General features: G+C 38.9%; 1 protein-coding gene across 2 annotated transcripts in view; it reads left to right on the forward strand.

The window, feature by feature from the left end:
* The window catches only part of agap3 (ArfGAP with GTPase domain, ankyrin repeat and PH domain 3), a 167482-nt gene that overhangs the window by 122110 nt on the left and 23520 nt on the right, over positions 1 to 21852 (forward strand). For both annotated transcript variants that reach the window (XM_042498498.2, XM_042498497.2), the window contains exons 12-13: positions 4025 to 4174; positions 11734 to 11889. In XM_042498498.2, the coding sequence (XP_042354432.1) occupies positions 4025 to 4174; positions 11734 to 11889 (306 nt within the window). The remainder of the gene's footprint in view (positions 1 to 4024; positions 4175 to 11733; positions 11890 to 21852) is intronic.

Consider the following 21852-nt stretch of genomic DNA (forward strand, 5'->3'; position numbering starts at 1 on the left):
AATCGTATAGTTTGTTTAATGCAAACAGTTTATATAAGTATAATTCGCATAATGCTCAGGTTTAAGTCTGAGTGGCTTCGTGGGGACTGGCGGCGGCAGCAGAATCGGGGGGGGTGGAGTGGGGGGTGTCTGGGCGTCGGTCAGGATGATGTTGGTGGATTACACACAGCCGCAGATGATGTGCTGCCCGGCCCACATTAGCATGAATGCTTCATTATCCCACTACTTGTACATAATGGCAACAACTCCACGGAGGGGTCAGGCCTCGTCACGGCTCATCAACCCACTGACGGCCCGGCCTAAAGAGAAATGAGAGGCAAGGCAGCGCTGCTCCCCGCTAATCCATCGCCTCTACTTAACACCCCAGCCCTGGATAGCCTGCAGAACACACTGTGTGTCTTCTGTTATCTCTTCATACACATGACGATACAGTCAGCAAGAAATGCTCATAATGGTGCTTCGTACTTTTAAGTTGGTCAATTAATTTTAATAAGAATGAAGTAAACTCGAGGCATCCGTGGAGCAACATCCTTGATATGAAAAGCATCATTCTGAATTTAACTGAACAGGAATTTCCTCTTCCTTAATAATGTTTTCACTATAATATTTATGTGCAATGGTGGAGGAAGTATTCATAATTTTATCACAGTGAAAGTAGCAATGCCCAGATCATTGTCAAACTTGTATTTAAGTTGAAGTACAAAAGCATTAATTCAGAATGCACTTAAAGTGTAAAAAGTAAAAATACTCATTATGCAACAGAATGTCTTATTAAATACTTAATTATTATAGCTGATGCATAAAAAGGTGTGAGAACATTTTAATGTCGTAGCTCACAGAGATGAAGCAAATGTTTTACAGCTTCATGCTGTGGAGCAGTTTATTCTCTAAAACTAGATATTTAGAAAAACAAGTTACAGTAAGTCAAGTCATGTAAAATATTCATTTTCAAAGTAACTAGAGCTGTCAGGAAATGAAATGGTGTTAAATGTAAATGTTTCTGGGAGTATATTTACAGTGCAGTACTCTAATACTTATACTTAGCTACAGTAATTGTGTAAATGTCATTAATTACTTTCTACCACTGACTACATGATGCACAATTCCACAGTAAATGCCTTGATTGTTTGTGAATAGTTACTGCAAAAATAATAACAATACATTTAATCATCTTTATGAAGCAGTACTTTACGTTTTTACTATAATGCTAACAATTTTACTTATTTTTATAGGTATTTAAAGTCATACAAATACAATAAATTCAACATTAAATATATTAAATCTGACAAAAATCGCAGGTTGGACACAAGATAACATAAATTACATTTTTTAAGTGCAATAGACAATTTTAAAAAATGATTTTAAAAATAGGATTTTTAAAAAATAGAAAAAGTTACAAAAAATTATAAAAAATTACAGATAAATAAGTAAACTATATATAATATTGGGCCAGTATTACAAGACTGCAACGTCAGTGGTGTCCATGCATTTTTACTTCTCCTACAATCTTAGGTTACATCATAGTTTTTTATTATTCTAAACATTTCTTGCAGTTGTCATGCTTGGTGTATTCACCAGTCAAAACAGTAAACTGATTACTGAAGCTGGCAGCATTCATTATTAAGTCAAATCGTGTGGCCGTCATTTAGCAGTTGTCAGGTTCGTCATTGTCCGCAGTGTCGCTGCTAAAGCTGTGAAACGTCGTGCTGAAGTGAGTCCTGGCTGGAGCTGCCAGTACAGTGTTCTTTTAATGCCACAAGCTGATTATTTCTCCACTGTAATTACATTATCCTCCCCTTTATGCAGGAGTGGTCTCTGGGGACTAATGGATACAGCCATGTATAATTCATTAATCATTAGCATCCAATTTGACAATTAGACGTGATTGTTGAATTTTAAATATCAATGGAAGTTGCCTCGCAGTTATCTAACAGTTTTTTATGTCTCTTTTTTAAGGTGTCAAAGAGTCAAACTTTGGAAATAAAGAAATTTTAAAAGAGAAGAAATTGCAAAAGTAGTTAATAAAGAATTACATCAAAACAATGAGGTGATTAAAGGTTCGTCTGTGTAATATAGGACACAACCGTACTGCTTTTTTGCATAAATCATATTGTTCAATATTCTTTTTTTTCTAATTCAAGAATGATAAAAGCAATCAAAAGCCTTTTTCTTGCAGTCAGGAGCTTATTTTTGTGTATCATTCATCCGTCACTTTTTAAAAAAAAAACAAAGTTTCACATTTTCTTTTCAGTACCTCTACTCCACAGCTCCGTCTCCCCCCTCCTCCTCCTCCTCTGCTCTGATTTCAGCATGCTAATTTAGTCGGTGCTCCTCAGCATGATTCCCTCGCTCTCTCTCCCATTCTTGCTGCGATCCTGCTCCCTCCCCTCTGGGACCTGAAGATTAATATTCCTGGGCCCAACAAGATAATTACTGATACTAATTAGACATGATTATGTGAATTTGATACACTTATTACTCTAGATAATGAGTAGGACATATTATCCTAACAAGCACCCGTGCCGCTTAGTTTACTTTACACACGACCCACACACTATATTTTCTGTTATTGTCACCTCAATCAGAAACTGATATTCTTTTGTAATTATTGAAGAAAGGGCCCTGATGTGTGATACCTGTATGATGAGAAAAGCATTGTGGGGGAAATCAGAGATATGGCTTGTTTTCCAAAACAAAGCATCTGATTTTTTAACCTTTTAGTGTCAAAACAATGTCAGCTTACCTCATTAAATTGTATTGTTTTTCAATGTAGCTGCCTGTAAAGGAGTTAAGACACTGTAAAAAAATGAACTTCTCTGATGACTAATTTGATACAAAAATGACTAATTTCCCTGTTCGGCATACAAAATATTATGTTAAAATAATTCATCAGAATAAAATCACAAAATTCTGATGCACTGTAAATCTCGAGCAGTTAATCTGGCTCCTGGCACACGCCTGGCAGTGTATCGATGAGTTTTCCACAGTAGTTAGGATGTGTTGTAGCGACTGCTCGTGAACAGGAGGGAAGGACCCCACATGGCGCAGCCTAGCCCATGAATTAGTAAAGAGAGCCAGGCGTCCGCGGCTCGCCTGATTGGAAGTTAGGGAGAGAACGCCTGCTGACGCCAGTGGAGATCGATGTGGCAGTCAGAGGGATGAGGCGAGATAATTAGCGTTCAGAGTGTATCTTGTTAATTAAGGGCTAATTAGAGGCAGAGGCGGAGGGGAGGGGGTTTCGTGTGTGTGTGTGTGTGAGTGTGAGTGAGGGGGGTTGGCTGACAGAGGGATGTGCACAAATATGGTGGCAGCAGCATTGCAGTGCTGAAGAAACTCCAAAAAACTGTTAGCTGGATTGCATCATTATTGCTTCTTTGGCAGACTTTTTGTGTTAAACCCCTCGAAACCTGAATCAACATCAGTTTTCTGTGCTGAGATGCCTTTCGCAAGCATTTTAACCCTTGAAACCTGAGCAAATAGCTTTGATTTCTTTGAGAAACATTAGAAAAAATGAGCAACTTGGTAGGAAATGTCCTGCAAAATGCAAGAAATTACTAAAAGGGGACTAGAAAATTAGTTGAAAAAAAGGGGGAAATTTAAAAATTCTAGGGAAAAATGTCCAGAAAACTATATATATAATTATTATAACCATATATTTAAAATTATAGTACAGAAAAAACATATTTTTTATTTTCTTAGGAATATTTGGAGTCATTTTCTTGTTTATTTTTGTTTTTTTACTTACTTTTTTTTTTTTGCTTAATATCAGTTATTTTTTCTTGTTACTTGGTTTTTTTTTGTTTGCTTTTTTTTTTCCTAATTTCCTGGTAAGTTTTGGGCCATGTCTTGATATGTTGCTTATTGCTTTTTTTTAAAGAAGTCAAACCATTTTACAGGTTTATGGGGTTAAAGAAAACCGTCATATCAGACTAAGTTAATAATTCAAACAATCACAACACAATCAGGATCAGGAAATCAAGAAATCAGGATTAATTTTCTTGTGTCTGTCACTTTTTTCCTCCAGGTGCTCCTCACTCCAACAGCAGCTCATCCCTCCAGACGGGCGCATCGTTGTTTAGCGGCAGCAAAGACGGCATGCACCAACGCTCCTTCTCCGTGTCCAGCGCTGACCAGTGGAATGAAGCCATCAACACCAGTACAAGCAGCGGAGCCCGTAAGACATTCCCGTCCCTTAAATCTCTTCCAAAGTTTCAACATGCACATCAAAATTTACATATCGCCACCACAAAGTCGAGTGAATTAAATGAATAGATGTAGGCAGCATTTCCCAAGCTTCTCAGACAGGTGGAACAAGCCTCATTTTCATAATTAGGTGATCAGGGCTGTGATCGCTGTGACCTTTTTGGCTGCTGCTCTTTGATAGAAGCGGCGTGTTCGGAGCAGAGGAGTGGTGAAGGTTAACTCTCCGCCACTGATGCATCTCCACTCAGTGTCACGTTGCACCTTGTCACTGTACTTGAGTGAAGTAAGATAATATATTCACCATGCATGTCTATACACACACACACACACACACACCCATCCTGTCTTTACCTTCCATCTTACTCTTATCCCCCCCCTCCTCCCCTCCGTTCTTCTTCTGCTTTCCTCTCTTTTCTTCCGAAGAGGAAAATGAATGCTTTTTGGGGGTACCATTCATCACCAGTTATTTCCCTCTCTTTGTGGTTGGCAGTAAAAAAGCACTTAAATGCACATCAACAGAATAACAGTCATTTCCATGCATGTTTGCACTCTGGTAGTTCTCATTAGCACGGCGGCGGCTCCCCCCCTCCCCATGGGCTCCCAGGGGCCCCGGCAGTTTAAAGAGCGCACTTTACGAGCGCTGCTGGAGTCCAACTGCACGGCCCTCGTGGTTCCGCAGACAAGCCTGTCTCTCATTTGGAGCTGCCAAACGATCAATTCTGCCTGGACGCAGGCATTTCCATCACCCCCTACCCCTGTCTCCCATCAGCAGCATGCCCAAAGCAGAATTACTTAGATTCGTGGGGTCCTCAAATAAATGAGTGTGTGTGTGTGTTCTCGTTGATTTTTTTCTTTTTTTTTTTTTTTGTATGTGAGTTTTTTCCACGGAACATGTTTGCGTCTGTTCATACAATGTGTGTATGGGGGGGGGGGGATATTTGTGAATGTGGCAGCCAGTCTGCAGAGGACAAATTCCTAAACGTTGTGCTGCGAGGAGGCTCAGAATTTCCCATTTTCATGTTTGGTAAACTGAAAAGCCCTCAATATTAACATAGCTCATTAACCAGCATCCAGTCTTCAACTAAATCAGATCCACACTTTGCTCCTTTATTCTGTTTTCTTCAATTATTTTCATGCTACTCTTAAGGTAACCACAAATGAGCTTGAATGAGGCAAATGAGCTGAAAATAATAGTAGAAACGTTGCATCAAATGATAGATATGTTGCTCGTCCTTGGGAAGGAGGGTCTCTGTAATCAGTGCATAGTCAGTGCAGACAGTTTAAGGGAGCAGCGTCTCAAAAACTTTCTCCGAATATCATGTTTTTATGTCTCTTTACGATTTAAGAATGTGAATTAAAGCAGCAGAATGCAGCGCAAAGTGTGACTGGACTATCAGAAAACATCAACTTGATTGAAACACGACCCCCTTATCTTTCATCCTAATGTGCCTTCAATAATCAATAGAGGGTGTTCCACAGTGAAGGGTGCTCATGTTTTGCCATTTGAATTGACTTGAACCTAGCCCAATCACTCCATTATCCTTGGTGAAGGTTGCAGGTTAACATAAAATGTGATTCTGAGATGCAAAAACAGCAGATTGATGATTCACAGGAGAATGAATGCATCTTAGCCAGGTAACCATTTCCATATTATTTAAAGAATGTCCTCATTTGTAAACCTATTGAGCAAAGGCAGAAGCAGAGGTAGTAACGTCTCTTGAATATTGAGCGCAGATTTTTGATTAAATCCCGGCCCAATTTTTCTATTGCTTGCATTCATAAAGACGCTCATTCTTAATGCACTGGATGCTTGTTTAGATCCCGCTCTCCTCGGTACACCTCAATCTTTGAGGCTGAATTAAAAGCAAGAGGCTCAAACAGATGTCGGAGCAACGTGATGGGCTCGCTGATGACAATAACTTAAGTCGTGGTCAAACTGTGAGTAATGTCACAATTCCAAAGGCAAAAGATTGAAGTGCTCTCTATGGGAGATAATTAATTCAAAATCATCCTGTAGTTAAAAAAGAAAGATCTTGGTTCACAGATCTCATGGCTAAAAAAAAATATATTGATAAAATTATGCTAAAATCTGTCCTAACCGAAGAACAGAATGTGTTTTCTTTGTGTGAGTGTAAGGATAAGTGTAAGGATAAGCTGATGAATAATTATGTCAGTCAACAGAAAATTAATATGCATTAATTTTCATTTCGATTCATCAGTCATTTATTTATTTACTTTATCAGCTTCTCTTCTTTGTCATATATGACAGTGAATTTAATATCTTGTGGGTTTTAGACTGTTGACCTGATAATACAATCAATTGGAAAACACCTCTGAATTTATAATGGACATTTTTATATGCTATTTTCCCACATTTTTTGAAATATAACATTATTGAGGCAATAATCAGCAGTAGAGCTGCAATGGTTTATCGATTAGTTGTCAACTATGGAATTAAGCGCCAACTAATTTGTTAATAATTGACTGAAGAAATTTTTTTGTAGAAAAAAAGTCAAAATTCTCTGATTTCAGCTTCTTAAATGTGAATATTTTCTGGCTTCTTTACTCCTCTATGACTAAATATTTTTTTGATTGTGAACAAAGCATTTTAGGATGTCCTCACTACAACAACACTGATGGACACTTCTCACCATTTTCGGACATTTTATAGACCAAACAACTAATCAAATAATCTAGAAAATAATCGACAGATTAATTGACAGTGGAAATAGTTGTTCGTTAAAGCCCATTCAATTCTGTTTTTTTTTCAGTATAGCCCAATATTACAAGTCCTAATTTGCCTCAGTGGGCTTTTAAATATATACGACACCCTCTGTTCTTTGACCGCCACAGCAGATAAGGAAAAATCCCCCTCCAAAAAAGTCTTTTAGTCAAAAAAAAAGTAAAGAAACCTCAGGAAGAGCAACTGGGAAGGAATCCCTTTCCCAGGACAGATAGATGTACAATAAATGTCAAGAGATTAGTCCATAATGAAAATAAATGTTACTTGCAGATCTAATGAGAAAAGCAGTATTTTTTGCTTTTTACCATTTGAGTTTTGTGAATAATTCTGTGCTAATTATCACAACATTATATTTTTATATATATATATCTATTCTCCAGGAAAAGTTTGCTTCCTTTTTTCTTTCTGAGACTTTTATGCTGCAACTCTGCCCTGCACTGCTCTGTATTTATATATAAGTGCTTTTTCTTCTCTAAGTTTGCATATGAGGACACAGGTAGTTAATGCACAGATAGCCTTTTCCTGTGGCACTGTGTTTTATACCTTGGCCTCCCGATGCGAGGGTGATAGCATGTGGGGCGTTTGATTTCTACGCTAGGCCGTAATGAAGTTTGACATTTAGTTTGGAGAGAGCAGCAGAGCGCGATCAGGCCTTGATTAGTACGCTCTAATTGAGGATAATAAGGGGGAGGCGGTGATTGTTTCTAATTTTTGCCATTAATTGCAGCCGTTGGCTTTGATTGAGGACAGGCAGGGCTGCCATGTCAAGGGGCCTGGCGGAATCATAGTGCTCCTCACCCGGAGCCTCTTGAATAACAATGAAATGACTCCCCCCCCCTCCTTCACACCCCCTCCATCCTCTGCCTCTCTCTCGCTCTCTCACCCTTTTTTCATTCTCATTCATTATCAGCATGGCGTTGGTAAAGGCAGGAAGCTGTTAGCGGCCCCCTCTTTGTCTCACCCATAGTCTTCATCCTGGAGCATGTTTAAACTGTCATCTCCGTGGTGGGAGTGTAATACACTGTAATCACAGGTTAGGCTGATACCTATTCTGCTGCCCAGGTGATCGTGGCTGAGTGGGAAAGAGACTCCTGATCCCCAGTGTGCTTCATTACCCAGCTTGGTCCTGATGGCCCTCATACACACTAACAGCCGGCTAATAACGCCACAGTGAATACTCTGCTCGTAGAATGAGTCCACTTCTAACTTCTTAATACTCAATTTAAGAAACATAATCCACCAGTTGTGCAAAGTTTAGAGCTGAACACTTAAAGGCAGGAGACTTTGCATTATAATCAAGTATTAGATTTCAGGTTGTTGCTGAATGATGTGTGCTGTGGTTGTTTCCGTTTCCTGCTCCTAAACCTTCATTGACCAATAAGGGCTCAACAAATAAAGTGTGGATGCCCCGATCACGTTTTTTTTGCCCCCAATCCCAGTCCGAGTCATTTGAAATTGAGTATCTGCTGATACCGAGTCCCAATTCGATACTTGTATTTACCTGGATGACGCCGCTACACAATGCACACTTCAAGTACTTTAAAGTTATTAAAATCAATCCACTGTATTGCTTGACCGTTTAAGAGCTCTGCGATGCAATACAAGAAAAAATGTCTGCATCCAAACAGTTCTTTAAGGCTTTTTTTTTTTAAATATAATTATTTATTTTTTTACAAAATAACAAAGTAAACATATTTTATATGGCTCTTATCACCATTCCACTTAGTGCAGCATTAAAAAAAAATAAAATAACTATGTCAACAAACTAAATTTTTTTAGAAATAGCTCTTAATTCCATTTAAAAATTTGGGTTTCTTTTCAACAAAATGACAAAGTAAACAAACTAAAATGTGTCTGTAGAAATTGCTAACAAAATTTCATGCAGTGTAGCATTTTAATAAAAGTACATAAACACTATAAATGAGTCATATAAGCACAATTCCACTTTCCACATTCCCAGTCACAACAAATTAAAACAAAATCCATCAGAATTCTGCTTATTACAGCGTTATAGGAAAAAATGAACTACCTTGGAGATTACTTTATTAAATCCCCTTAGTCTTACTTGTTCCTTCTTTTTATTATTATTATTATTATTATTATTATTATGAGTAGTAGTTGTACTAGTAGTATATATATATTTTTTAAATTATTTTTCCATCTTAAATATGTACTTGGGAATAATGCACATACTCATTTTTGATGGATTTTGATTTTCTATTTAAACTTTGAAAAAAATTAAAAATGTGCATTATAAAGTAGTACAAAAATTTCAATGCCATTTTAAGTGGTGCAGCAGTTTAAGTTTAACATGAAAAGGTTTTTTTTTTATCAGTTTTTACTTATTGGTGTAGCAGCATCACAATAAAACTTGAATATCACCCACAAATCGTGCTCCCTGTTATGACACCTGTGTGACGACAGATGTAAACAAAGAATTGGGCAGGGAGCGTGCTCAAAATTACCAATACCGATCCATTTAAAAATGCGTTGATCGGGACCGATACCGATCGGGACATCCCTAAAACAAAGGGTGGTGCATCACCCCGTATGAGTTTCAGGTGCATTATGAGCAGGGCCAGGGTCATTTTCCACAACATTAGGGGCAGAAATTGATAATTAGAGGTGTTTATGACACGGTCGGGGCCCCCCGAGGGGCAGCCCTCCCCTTTAACCTCAAGCGACATTAAACAAATGCTGGCTGTCACGTCGGAGGCAGGTTGGAGCTCAAGTCTTCCACCCGCCATACGGAGCTGTGCTGGCGGGACAGACGCTGGGATGGAGAGGGAGGAGGAAGCAGAGGGTGGGAGGAGAGGGGTGGGGGGTGCACATGGAGGACCCCTGTGCCCCCAGCTGTCTGAGCCAGCTAATGACTCGTCTCAGGGGGGCTGTTGTAAGAGAGCAGGGAAATTGAAACAGACGCCTCGACTAGGAGCTGCTACATGTGTGGCTGCGTGCTGCCATTCAAAACACCAGAGAGCTTAATGTATGTAGTCCGGCACAAGCACCAGTGTTATGTTTATTAATGTGACGGCGTACAATCAATATTATTATTTTCCAAGTTGCACTTCAGTATTTATGCTGAAATATTCACTTCTAAGGATGGTCACTTATCTTCTAATAAATGAAAGAGAAAAGTATTGGAACATATTTTTTCCAGTAATGATGTTCTTGTTTGTGAATCATCAAGATAAATAACTTAAGTTGAGTCCAGACGTAACAATATGTGTCTCAGGTGTTGTCTTCTTCACTTTGCCCACGCTCAAACAATGCATCCCCGGGCCCAGAGCTCCACTCTCCCCCCACGTTAGCATCTTCAATCCCCTGCTGAGCCCATCTTACTCCTCCAAGACAGCCCCATCTCCCTAAAGGTAATGACCGAATTAGGCCTAATGTTGTACACTGGCTAATGGCACAGTGCCGCACATTATAGCATGTGCAACTGGCAACGACAACAGCAATAATCCCTGAGCCCCCTTGTCCTCCTGCACTCCACCCCTGGGGCTGGGACGGTGCACAGGGAAATGAATGGAGTTTGCCACACTACAATGAGCTTTTGATGGGAGACAATGGAGGAGGCTGCCAGCACCACACAGGGAGGTAAGAGGAGAGCAATATGGGGCCCATCTACCGGCCCTCCCTCCCTGCTTCCCCCAGGCCCCTGGCCCCCGCTCCTCAGATTCATAATGGCATCCGGAGGGGGAAAGAAGGGAAAGTGATGTCAAATGTCAGGAAATCAGAAGGATGGCAAGCTGACAACCCCCTCCTCTCATCCCATCCCTCCTATCCCTTTGCCCAACGGTAGCACAGGTTAATATCACATTTATAAAATCACTTACAAGAAACAAAGCCGGCTCTTAGCCCCCTGTCACTCTCAGACAGTCATATAGAAAGCTTTGCCGCGGGCTAACTTAGGTAACCATTTGTTCACTGATAGCCCCGTACCTGTCCTTCACTCGATCTAAAGCCGGAGCCACGCCGATACTTTTGGAGTCGTTTCCAACTCTTGCAACATTTTTAGGATGTGACAAGTCTGAGTCTACTTTGCATGAAGCTTTCAGTAAATAATGTTGTTCATTATTCACCGCTCAGTGTCATTTCACAATGATTTATTAGTTCATACATTTGATACATTTTTGAGTTGAATAGGTGAAACTGAAGCTGCCAGTTTAGTTTATTTTTAAAGGAATGGTTTCGCATTTTTCAAACCAGTACATTTTATACTCTACTCATGTCACAGATAGATGTTTCATTTTCACTGTCACACAGTGCTTTGTTCATGCTGGACTTGAACCTTTAGCTGCAAGCAATGAACACATTTAATAACCAATAGACTAACTTTTCTTATTAAGCACAAGCAGAGCCAACATGATGCTACATGATGCAAATTTCACATTTCACATTCACAGCATAATTTTCAACATGCTTCACTGGTAAATATCCCAAAATTTAGAACTTCCAAAAGAAAAGAAAAAGTTTAGTAATATGTAAATGAAAAGATAAAAAATCCAGACTAGAGTAAAAGCTCAGTAATGATGACCCACCAGTGGGAAAGGTGCATTTAAACAGGTTTATATAACTTCTTGAATTCATGAGAGACTCGTTATAGCTTTGGTATTTTTTTTTTATGTCACTGAGCGAAGATTGTGAGGTTAGTGTGGAACAATAGATACCAAACTGAAGCTGTGAACCTGAAACTTCAACTCACCTACTTGGGAACAGAAATACATTTATGTATTTATTTAACATCAAAGTAACAATTGTTCTCCCTGTCTGTGTTTTTTCAGCCAATGGAATGAGTGATCCCACCACTTCCAGTGTGGGCAGCGCCACCAGCCCTAAACTTGAGCCACCTCCTTCACCACACGCCAACCGCAAGAAACACAGACGGAAAAAGAGCACGGGCATCACGAAACCAGACGGCTTATCTGCGGGCAACGAAGGTACAACACAGTCACATTGCTACAGTTTTAAAATCATTAAAACCTCTTCAACAAAAAAAGAAAATAATCTATGGGATACACAGGTGCCTAACTGGAAAAGGTTTTAAGGTCCACATCAACTGATGTTTCTGTCTACTGAAGAGCCTAAAAATAGCAGAAAACATCAGATCTGTGTGGCTCAATGAGAAGACTGTGATCAGTTTATACATGAAATAGAAGGTGGAGGTTTGATCTGCACTTGTTTGTGTCATCTTGTTGTGCCCTCTTCTTCTGCCTCTACTTCACCTAACCTGACGGATGAATTAGTGCCGCATAATATTTTTCTCATATATTCAACTTCTAATGCATCATATAGAGGTAGTGGGTGGAAACATACATTCATATGCATTTTCTTTTGCTTATTTTTCGAAAATTCGAATAAAATTTGCGCTAAATTTAAATGGAAACCTAACAAATGTAGAGACCCTAGTTCATCTCCTGGTTGTGCAAGAACAAAAAAGAGTTCACAGGCTGAACTGATTTATTTATTAAGTTTCAGTGGTCAGCACAGAGGAGTAAAACCCACAGATGTTTGAGCTATACGTCTTCGGTTTGAAAAATTGTCTGTTCTTGCTGTTAGGAAGCCAGTGAGGGATCACATCCATGTATGTGCATAAGTGACTCCTATTGGTTGGTTTGTGTTTCTGCACAGCGGTGTGTAGGATTTGGCTGGAGTGTAAAGTGAGTGTTATGCCCTCCCAGTGAAGCTTGTTACTAGACGGTGAAAGAAAGTGATACGTAGTCAAAAGCAGACAAACACTGGAGTTAAGTGGTAAAGAAGGAACTTTTTCAGAATTCTTAGAGCCCCCTTTTATATTGTATCTTCACCAAAACAGCGAGGGACAATCTGATTTCTCAGAACACCGTTTTGAGGAAGTATTTTAGCTCCTATGTCACTTTTCAATTTTACTCTTCAGTGACATCAGTGTATGTTGACTGGTTAAACACGAGAGCCAATACAGCACCAGTATTTAAAAAGTAAATAAATAAATAAAAATAAAAAACAAACATTAGCTGTATAAAAAACAGACAATACAAACTACAAAAAAATGACAGCATGGACAAATGAGTGGCAGTGAAGTCCAGGCTTTATTCAATATATGTGCAGCAGCGGGAGTACAATGCAATTTTGGCCCGTCAGTGTGAAATAGCTGTAGTTTGCTTACTTCCCTTTAGCGTTCCAACCGGCAGTGTGAATGCAAACAGAAAGAAAGCACGTAAAGTTATTATATTTCTTAGGGATCCCCCGAACTATTTGGTCCAAAAACATCTCAGCCGTAACAAATGAGTGCAGTAAACTGGAAAATGAATCTTTATATCAGACTTAACAGAAACTTGTCTTTGATCATTTTTTGGAAGCATTTGTTATTCAGCCTGATAAGATTTCTTGAGTCAGAATGAAAAAAGAGAGCACACACTCCTCTGTGTCCTGACTGAAGATGCCTGTGAAGTACATAAAGGTGTGCAGTTTTGTGTCTCTATGTGGCCCCCTGCACGGCGCACCCTCACAGCCCCCATTTCTTTCACCGTCGTCTGAAAGGCCCGATCTCCAGAAGCCGTGGCCCTCCTCAGCAGGGGAGTGGCAGTCGGCTCTCCACCCAATTAATAATGATTCTCCAGCCCAATGATGAATGGAGCGCCCTAATTGGATGGCATTGTGAAAACACTGGGACGCATTTCAGAGGCCATAAAACTGATGTCACCGGAGCGGGATGATCAATCAACAAGATTGATACGCTGGATAACAACAACAATGGCATTGACGCCTCCTAAATGGGGCTTAGCATTTATAATCATTACACTTTTTTATCATGGTCTCTGACAGCTCCTCTTTAAAGTCTGAATGGGTCTGTTGACCACATTGTTGTTTAGAGTGAACATCATCAGCGTCCTGGAGATAAGTGGTCACATCAGAATACTGGTGAAAGTTAATCTCAGATCGTTTTGAACAGTCTCGTGTACAGAAGAAGTTTGCAGCTTCTAGTGTAGAGTCCATTACTTCAGTTTTATTTGACATTACTTAGCTCTTAATGGGACTGTCCTGGCAGAGTAACACAGTTGCACTGAAGCCGTGAATGAGTGATGGCTGGCATTATCAAACATCATCTCATCGATAAGAGGAATAATTGAAGTCAGATGACTCCTGGACTTCCTGAGGAGGAAATCTAAGAGTAATCAGACTGGAGGCGGCAGATTCTGAATGTTTCTCACGTCATCAAACACGCACATTGTTTTCTATCTCTCTCATTGTTCTCTGCGAGCTTTTCTATTAGCATCACCTTGTCTGTTCTGCTGAATGCTCTGGAATACAGACGTATCGCTTAAATATTGGATTCACCCAAGTCTGGGATGTGTCTCCTTTTGAGAGAACCGGAGAGAGAGAAAGGGAAAGGAGAGGAGAGGTGGGATCTTTGAATAAATTGCTATCAGTTTATCTCATTTACGGGGCAATCAGAAGCGTGCAATGCAGGCTGAAATTGAATTTTAGTAGTTGTGAAGCATCATAAATCAAAACGCCGTGCGCGTCTTAAGGTGAGAAATCATTTTTGGTCAACATGGGACGTGTAGGATGTAAGAGTGAGCCCGGAGAAACTGTTGCTGCATCGTCATTTCCAAATATGGTGCTACAGTACTTAGCAAGACTCTTCTACATGGCTGCTGAAGTGGGAGAAAATCTTGTTTTATAACCTAAACTTCATTAATATTATTATGAAAGGATAAATGACAGAGTTATTGTGCAGAGGTGTCTTTTCTGAAAACATTCAAATAGACTTCAGTAGAGCTGAAAGCTTTAAAATCACTCATATATTTGCTGTAAAATGGATTAATTTCAAATTAATGTAAAGCCATATTTATTTTTAATCAATTTAAAGCCATATTTTGGCAATAAAATCCCTGTTATGTCTATGGTGCTACACTTCCACCAAGGATATGCACAATGGACACAGTCCCTAATATCCTATGCACTGTCAGAGCTGGGTGGTGTAATGAACTTCTCATGTGCTTAAAGAATGATGCAGGATGCATGGCGAGACAACTGACAGCCCCGTAATGTGTTTCCCAGCAGCCGCCCGGCGACGAGCTTTCTCGGTGTGTCGCTCGCCATAAACCCACTGGAAAATCGATGGCCGATAAAGAGTTGTGTTCAGGGGGAGCCCCCTCTGATTAATGCAGACTGTCAGGGAGCATCATTAATGTATTTCTCTTTTAAAGAAAGTGTATCAAATGCTCATTGTTTTGGGGGTTTTCGCTTGTCCAATGTGAGCAGAAAGGGAAGCGTCGAAACGGAGAGAAATGGTGACGAATGGCTGTTTCTTGATTCTTACAGATTTATGGATGACGATATTTACTTGTGTTAAGGTCACAGAAATCAGGGAGAAAACGAGAGCTAAGAGGCTGCCTGAATGCTTAAAAGCGTTTATTTACATCACCATCACGTTTTATTTAAAGCAACTTTATAGACAGGCAGCAAATCAAACATAATCACACCAAACTTTATTTGTGATTGTACATTTTGAGCCTCTAAATTAAGGTAACAGCATCACTAGTACTGCATGGCATGCTCTCTGTAAGCTACAATGAACTGAAATGTCCTGCAGAGCGTTGTGTTTGCAACAGAGCTGAGGTCAATTTATCCTGACAAATTACATTCTGAATCAAATCTTCTTAAATTGGTTTATGAACCTTCTTATTTACTCAGAAACTCAACAATGGATTTTAATCAAGTACTTTTATTTTGCAATTCAAATTGATTGAATCAAAAGTGATTGAAAGGACTCCTCAACTGGATTGTACCAGCAATTAGAGGAGGACAGGGGGAATTATTTGTATGTGTGAAGAAAGTGGAGTCCCAAATGTAAAACAGATTCTCAAAATAGACAATTCTCACATAGTCGCTGAGGAGTATGCGACCTGCCCTTATAAATCAGTGGGAATAAAAAAAAATTAGAAATATAGATTAACTTGCTCAATAGGGACAAAATGTTGACATTAATACCTAGTGTAGTAGGAGGACGAACACTGGTGCAACGTGATCATAAAATTTCAGTGACAGATATTTGACCAAAAGTACATATAATATGTTGTCGGGCAGGTGGGGTCCCTCTCTGAGGCCCCTGGGGATATTCATTTCACAACAAAAATGGAAAAGATCTATGATTTTATACTTCTGTATTTTTTGGATTCTCAATAAAAAGTCTTTATAAAAGTACTATATATATTTTTACAAGTTTCAAATCATGCATATAAACACATACAGCTTCAATTATAATAAATGTTACTCTTTTTAAAAAAGACTCAATAGAATCAGTTGTAAGCATATTAATCTACCATTTTATTCAAGTGAACATAGGAATATGAAGATTAGAATGAAGATGTGTAAAAAATTAAACATTAGTTAGGCTTTAATAGGAATCCATGTTTGAGCTCATCGAGGTCACTGAAGATTGACACTGTTAGAAACGATAATTTACCATTGGATGAGGCTGCAGAGCATCATACACTAAATAATGTGGGTCCACTGGGATCACTGGCACAGTTTCCCGTAACTGGACAATGAAGAATTGGAATGAAGCTGCAATAATCAGAGGAGGGCATGTTGTATATTATAATATATGTTAACCAGAATTACTTACCAAAATGAAAACAATTTTGCAGTGATGTTTATTTGTAATGTCTAGAGCAGACACCTTCTTCATCCTTTACCACCTGGATCATCGTCACTTTTCTTGTGCCGCTTTCAGTTGCCTTTCACAAGTATTTAAACCTTTGAATCCTGAGCAAATTGGTTCAGTTTCTTTATTTTAAAAAAAGGGAAAAAAGGCCCTGAGAAACTTTGTAAAAATGTTTCACCAATTTTAACAAATTGGTAGATTAAGGAAATTATTTTTTAAACAAGAAATGACCCAAAAGAAGTAGCAAGAAATTAGTAAAAAGTCTAAGACAATTACCTAAAAATTAGTAAAAAGAAAAAGAGAGTAAAACAAACAAACAAATAAACAAGGAAATTAGCTGGTAAAAAAGTGCTTTGAAAATATTATAATAATGTCACATAATTTTAAATATAGTTTTGCTTGGGTTTCAAAGGGTTAACTAACACAACAGCAGGCTTGAAATTGGAGAGATCAGATTTTCTCTCTTTAATTTTTTATTAATAACTTTTATCAGTCTACATCTGTTCTTGGGTTTCTTTCAAAACTTTTGGCTGTCTTGAGCCAATTTTTCCCCGTTTCACCCCTCCCAACAATAAAAAGAAATCCAGTCTGGGATTCTGGTCTGTACCGATGTTCAGCCCAGATCTGCTAGTGTGAGAGGTTACAGATCCAGTCTGAAACCTCCCAAACTGCTCGCAGTCTCACAGTGACAGCTGCGATAATTTCATACGTTTGTTATTTAGAAATTAAATCTGAATAATTATGATTACGTCTTTGTGGAGCAGCCGTTTGTTGCCAAGCAAAGATAAACATTCAGGCCCTTGAAGCTAACGTTAGCTAGCATTCTGCTCTTATTAAAATTGACAAAATCTCACCTCCAGTTCTCGCTGAGGATTTACAGATAACCCATGTTAACCACGTATCTAAAACCATTTTCTCGTGCTAACATCACAGCAAGTTGTTGTACCACATCAATCTGCGTCCCAATGGGATCATATGAGAGAGATCACGTGACTGGCTCCCTGTGGCACATAATCTAAATTTTCCTTCACAATATAGGGCCACTACGAAGTCCCGTCTTTATGCCACCTTTGCATTTTTACACAAAAGCAAACAATGGTGGGATCATGCCGCTCCTGACGGCATAGTGATATTTTGAAAGTTAAAGAGGCGTGACAGGTGTAGAATTTAATACAACTGCATCTGCCTCTAGTATGACATAAAACATACAGCAGCTTTACAAAACATGACATGTCAATAGCAATCATTTACCGTCCCTGCATGGCGGCCATTGTTGTCCTCTGCACGGAGGGTAAGGAGCTCCTGGACCTCAAAGTTTTCCCAATTTGCATCTGTTCTTCTTTTAGTTTGCAGCTAAATGTGTGGGTTGCACACTTAACGAACCATCAAAACGTCCCATCGTCTCATCCATGGTCTTTTACATTCAGTCTCTTGCAAAAGTATTCAGCCCCCTCTGTGTTTTTTTTGTTTTGTTGCACCACAGCCTATAATTTAAATAGATTTTTAATGGGATTTTTTGTAATGGACCTACACAGAATAGTCAAAATGAGTCAGATTTTTAAAAAAAAATGTTTAAAAAAAATTCTGAACCTGACCTGTCTGAATAGCTCTTTGGTCTACATGGTGCCCATCGCTTTGTTGAAAAACCTTGCTCAGTGGTGCTGCAGACTCTGTGACACTATCACTGCACACATATGGACTTTATTTAACAAATGATGTGACTCTTGGAGGTGATTTGTAGCCCCAGGTCTTATTTAGGGGCATCATAGCAAAGGGGGCGAATAGATATGCAAGCAGCATTTTTTATTATTTTATTTTTCAAAATTCTTTAAACTTTTTTTTTTCATTTCCCTTCCACCAATTTTGACTATACTATGTAGTTCCATTACAAAAAATCCCAATAAAAAACGATTTAAATTGCAGGTTGTAATGCAACAAAATAGGAAGAACATCAAGTTGAATATTTTTGCAAGGCACCATAGACCTCATTTGACACTGTTACTACTATTATAATGTACCTTTTATTAAGCGGCAAGGCGGCATAATGGAGTGATATTCCTACCTTGAACAGGCAGCGTAAATATAACGATAATATCCTTTAGTGTGTGATTATTTTCAGATCTTGTGTGCATGTTTGAGATAAGAGAGAGGTGCTTCTGTAAAGGATTTTAAAACTCCTGTAATCTGAGCCCAGCTTTTGCATGTTTAGATCAAAAGAAAAATGTTTAGCAGAGCCTTGCTCCTGACTGGAACAAGAATTCATGGTCTTTCTGTTATTTTCATGGCCCAAACTACAAGTAAACCTGCATTAATAAAAAAAATAAATAAATAAAATTAAACGTTAAGTTATATATTTGCAGTCCAACTTAATCCCGTCTCCTATTGTCCTGCACCTTAGTAAACTAAGGGTTAATATCCTCTGGAGTCCAGCTGAGGATTAGGAAATGGAGGTTTAACTGCCTGTGCTAATGGTGGGTGTTTATCTCAATACTTTGTTTTGTCACTCCCCGACTCGCTCTCATTTCCGAAAGCTGTCCCTGGAGCCTCCACTCTTGTAATGGCTTAGCTTTCTGAGCGCCACAGTATGGAGGGAAAGGAATAACAAGATTCTCATTTGGGCTCCATACACACTGCCCACAGATACATGTATAATTGGCCCTGTTTTCATTCGCCTCTGTTGTTAAATGCACTAGCTATTAGCGTAGTGGCATTGGTGCTGATTTCATGTGTTTGTTTATTGTTGGAAGGTGTGCTCCTTGTTTGTTTGAGCATGCGCGTGTGCACGTTAAAGTGTGCAGAAGTGTGTGTGTGTGTGTGTGTGTCAGATAGATAAAGAGTGTGCTCTATCTCTCTCTCCCTCCCTGCTCTCTTCTTTCTGAGTTTGGTCGTGGTTCCCCTGGGGCCCCTGTCGCAGTAATGGCCTGCTCCTGATTGCTCTGATACAGGTTAGGAATATTGGCTTTAATGATGTGTAAAATGAGCAAGCAGTGCCTGTGACATTTACAGATGGCACCGCCTTGGCCTGTTCTTCCCAACTGCTCGTTAATTCACGGGAACGGCAAGCACTTCTTTAAGTGACTGCCTGATGCATGCATACGACACAACAACACATCCTACACACCAAAACAATAGCTCACCTTGTGCACCTCGGCGCCTTGTCATCATTTCAGCCAAGTTCACACAAATGCATGAAAAAAAGGAGTCCTCAAGGCTAAGGAGTGTTTGTTAAGTCCTCTCTAAGGGTTCGTCACACTGGTCTCCAGAGGTCTTTGAGCGGCTTAGACAGAAAAGATGCTGCCTGCCATATAGACAGTACAGCTGGGCTCAGCAGCTGACCCCCCGAGGTGCCAATCTGGTCCACAGGTCCTCAACGCTGCATCTGCTGCACGCACACAGCAAAAAAGGAATAACCGTGCAAGGATCAACCCGCTTTTCTGTCAGGGTCCACTTTGATTTTCAGGTCAAACAAACACATTTTAGAGGTTTGAAATGTGATGTGCAAATGTCTTTTAATGACATGGTGGAAGAAGATACATTAGTATAAACACAACAATACAGAAATACTCAGAGTAAAAGTCCTGCATTCAAAACCCGACTTACACAATTGCACACAAGTATTATCAGCTAAATGTGCTTTAAGTATTTGAGTAATTATGTATCTCATTGTTAGTATTGATGTATTAAGTTGCATTTTATTGATGTAGCTGGTTTTGTTAGAACTAGTACTTAATATGAAGGTCTGTATTTGGTTCAGAAGTTGTCAACTTTGACCCCTTCCTAGGGGTCCTAAAATAAACTGAGGGTTGTCAGCAGGGATAAGATTATTTACAATTTTAGCGTGGAATTGCAATAAAAAATGCTATTAGTAAGTGGATCTTGGTAAATTTGCATTATCGGAATAATTGTAAATATCGTGTCCAGCATCACCCAAACAGACTGCTGGGCTGCATATGCACCAACCTCAAAATATGCTTCAGATCTTAATGAAGCTCTGGTAAAGTTCATATTGAAAAAAAAAAATGCAAATTTACCCGCTGTGGGACCAATAAAGGATTATCTTACATAAAGCCATGTCAAATTGTTGAAAAGCCCAGCTTTTTAGCACTGTTTTTCAATCTAAAATGAATACTTTTAAGATTAATTTAAAAAAAGATCTGTGTCCTATCTTTGAGGAAACAGTATCTGTTTCTTAACAATTCCAGTATGTTTTGGTGCTGGGTTAAGAGTATATTTCTTGACAATATTGGAAAATGCAAGTATTTTGGGAAGAATAATCATCACATGACATTTTTACAGAGTCCCATGCATTTGTTAAGCTCTCTTTGAGGCTTTATCAGTTTATTACATCTGATTCCAACAGTTTGCATAGAAATTAAACCATCTGAGAAGTTTAAAGGGGAAATCACTCATTTTTTGAACTGAACAACATCTGTAAGGCGACAAAGAGATCCAATCATTCACCTCATTAAAAGTGATCATTAGCTGAAAAGTTTGGGGACCAACTTTACAATTAATTATATTCTTTAAATTTATCGCCAATTTTTTTAAACATCTCAGAAAATATCACGGTCTCACAATATTACAGAATTATTATTATTTTTATTATTAATTACAATGACCCTTACATGAACACTTTCATGAACAGAAGGGTTTTATTTGGTTGAACAAACATTTACCACTTAAAACTGAAACCATTTTGTTAATCGAACCATGTGTAAAAAGTATGCCTTTGAAAAAAAAACAAAACCAAAATACAGACAAGATTGTCCATCCAGTTGTGTGGGTTTTTTTTTTTTTTTAAAATATTGTAGCTAAGTTAGCTGCAGCTGTACTAGCAACCATAGCTGCCAAGTAAATGTATTGGAGTAAAAGTAAACTACCTCAAACCTGTACTTACGCACAGTTTTTGAGTAAAAATACTTCCATCACTGCAGCCAGCAAATTTTAGAAATGCATTAACCATCTTATTTTGTAATTATGTATTATTGGTAAAACATTCTGCTTATGAAAGTGCTGTACTGTTGCTAGAAGCCATCAAGTGTCTGATGACTAACGTGTAACTGGGATGTTCCTGAACAGTTTTATGATCCATGTAAATGGTGGACTAGGACGTGTATCTCATCCTGTTCCTTCCTCTTTGCAGCTCTATGGCCATTACGCTCTAATTTCCTTTTTATTATGCCGTGTTAATTAAGGAAAATCATATTTCGCTCATTCTTTACAGTTGGCTCCTCTGTTGGCTTTAAATTGT

The sequence above is a fragment of the Plectropomus leopardus genome, chromosome 12 (assembly GCF_026936395.1).
Source record: "Plectropomus leopardus strain MGB_pleo_1.0 chromosome 12, ASM2693639v1, whole genome shotgun sequence".
NCBI classification, from domain to species: domain Eukaryota; kingdom Metazoa; phylum Chordata; class Actinopteri; order Perciformes; family Serranidae; genus Plectropomus; species Plectropomus leopardus.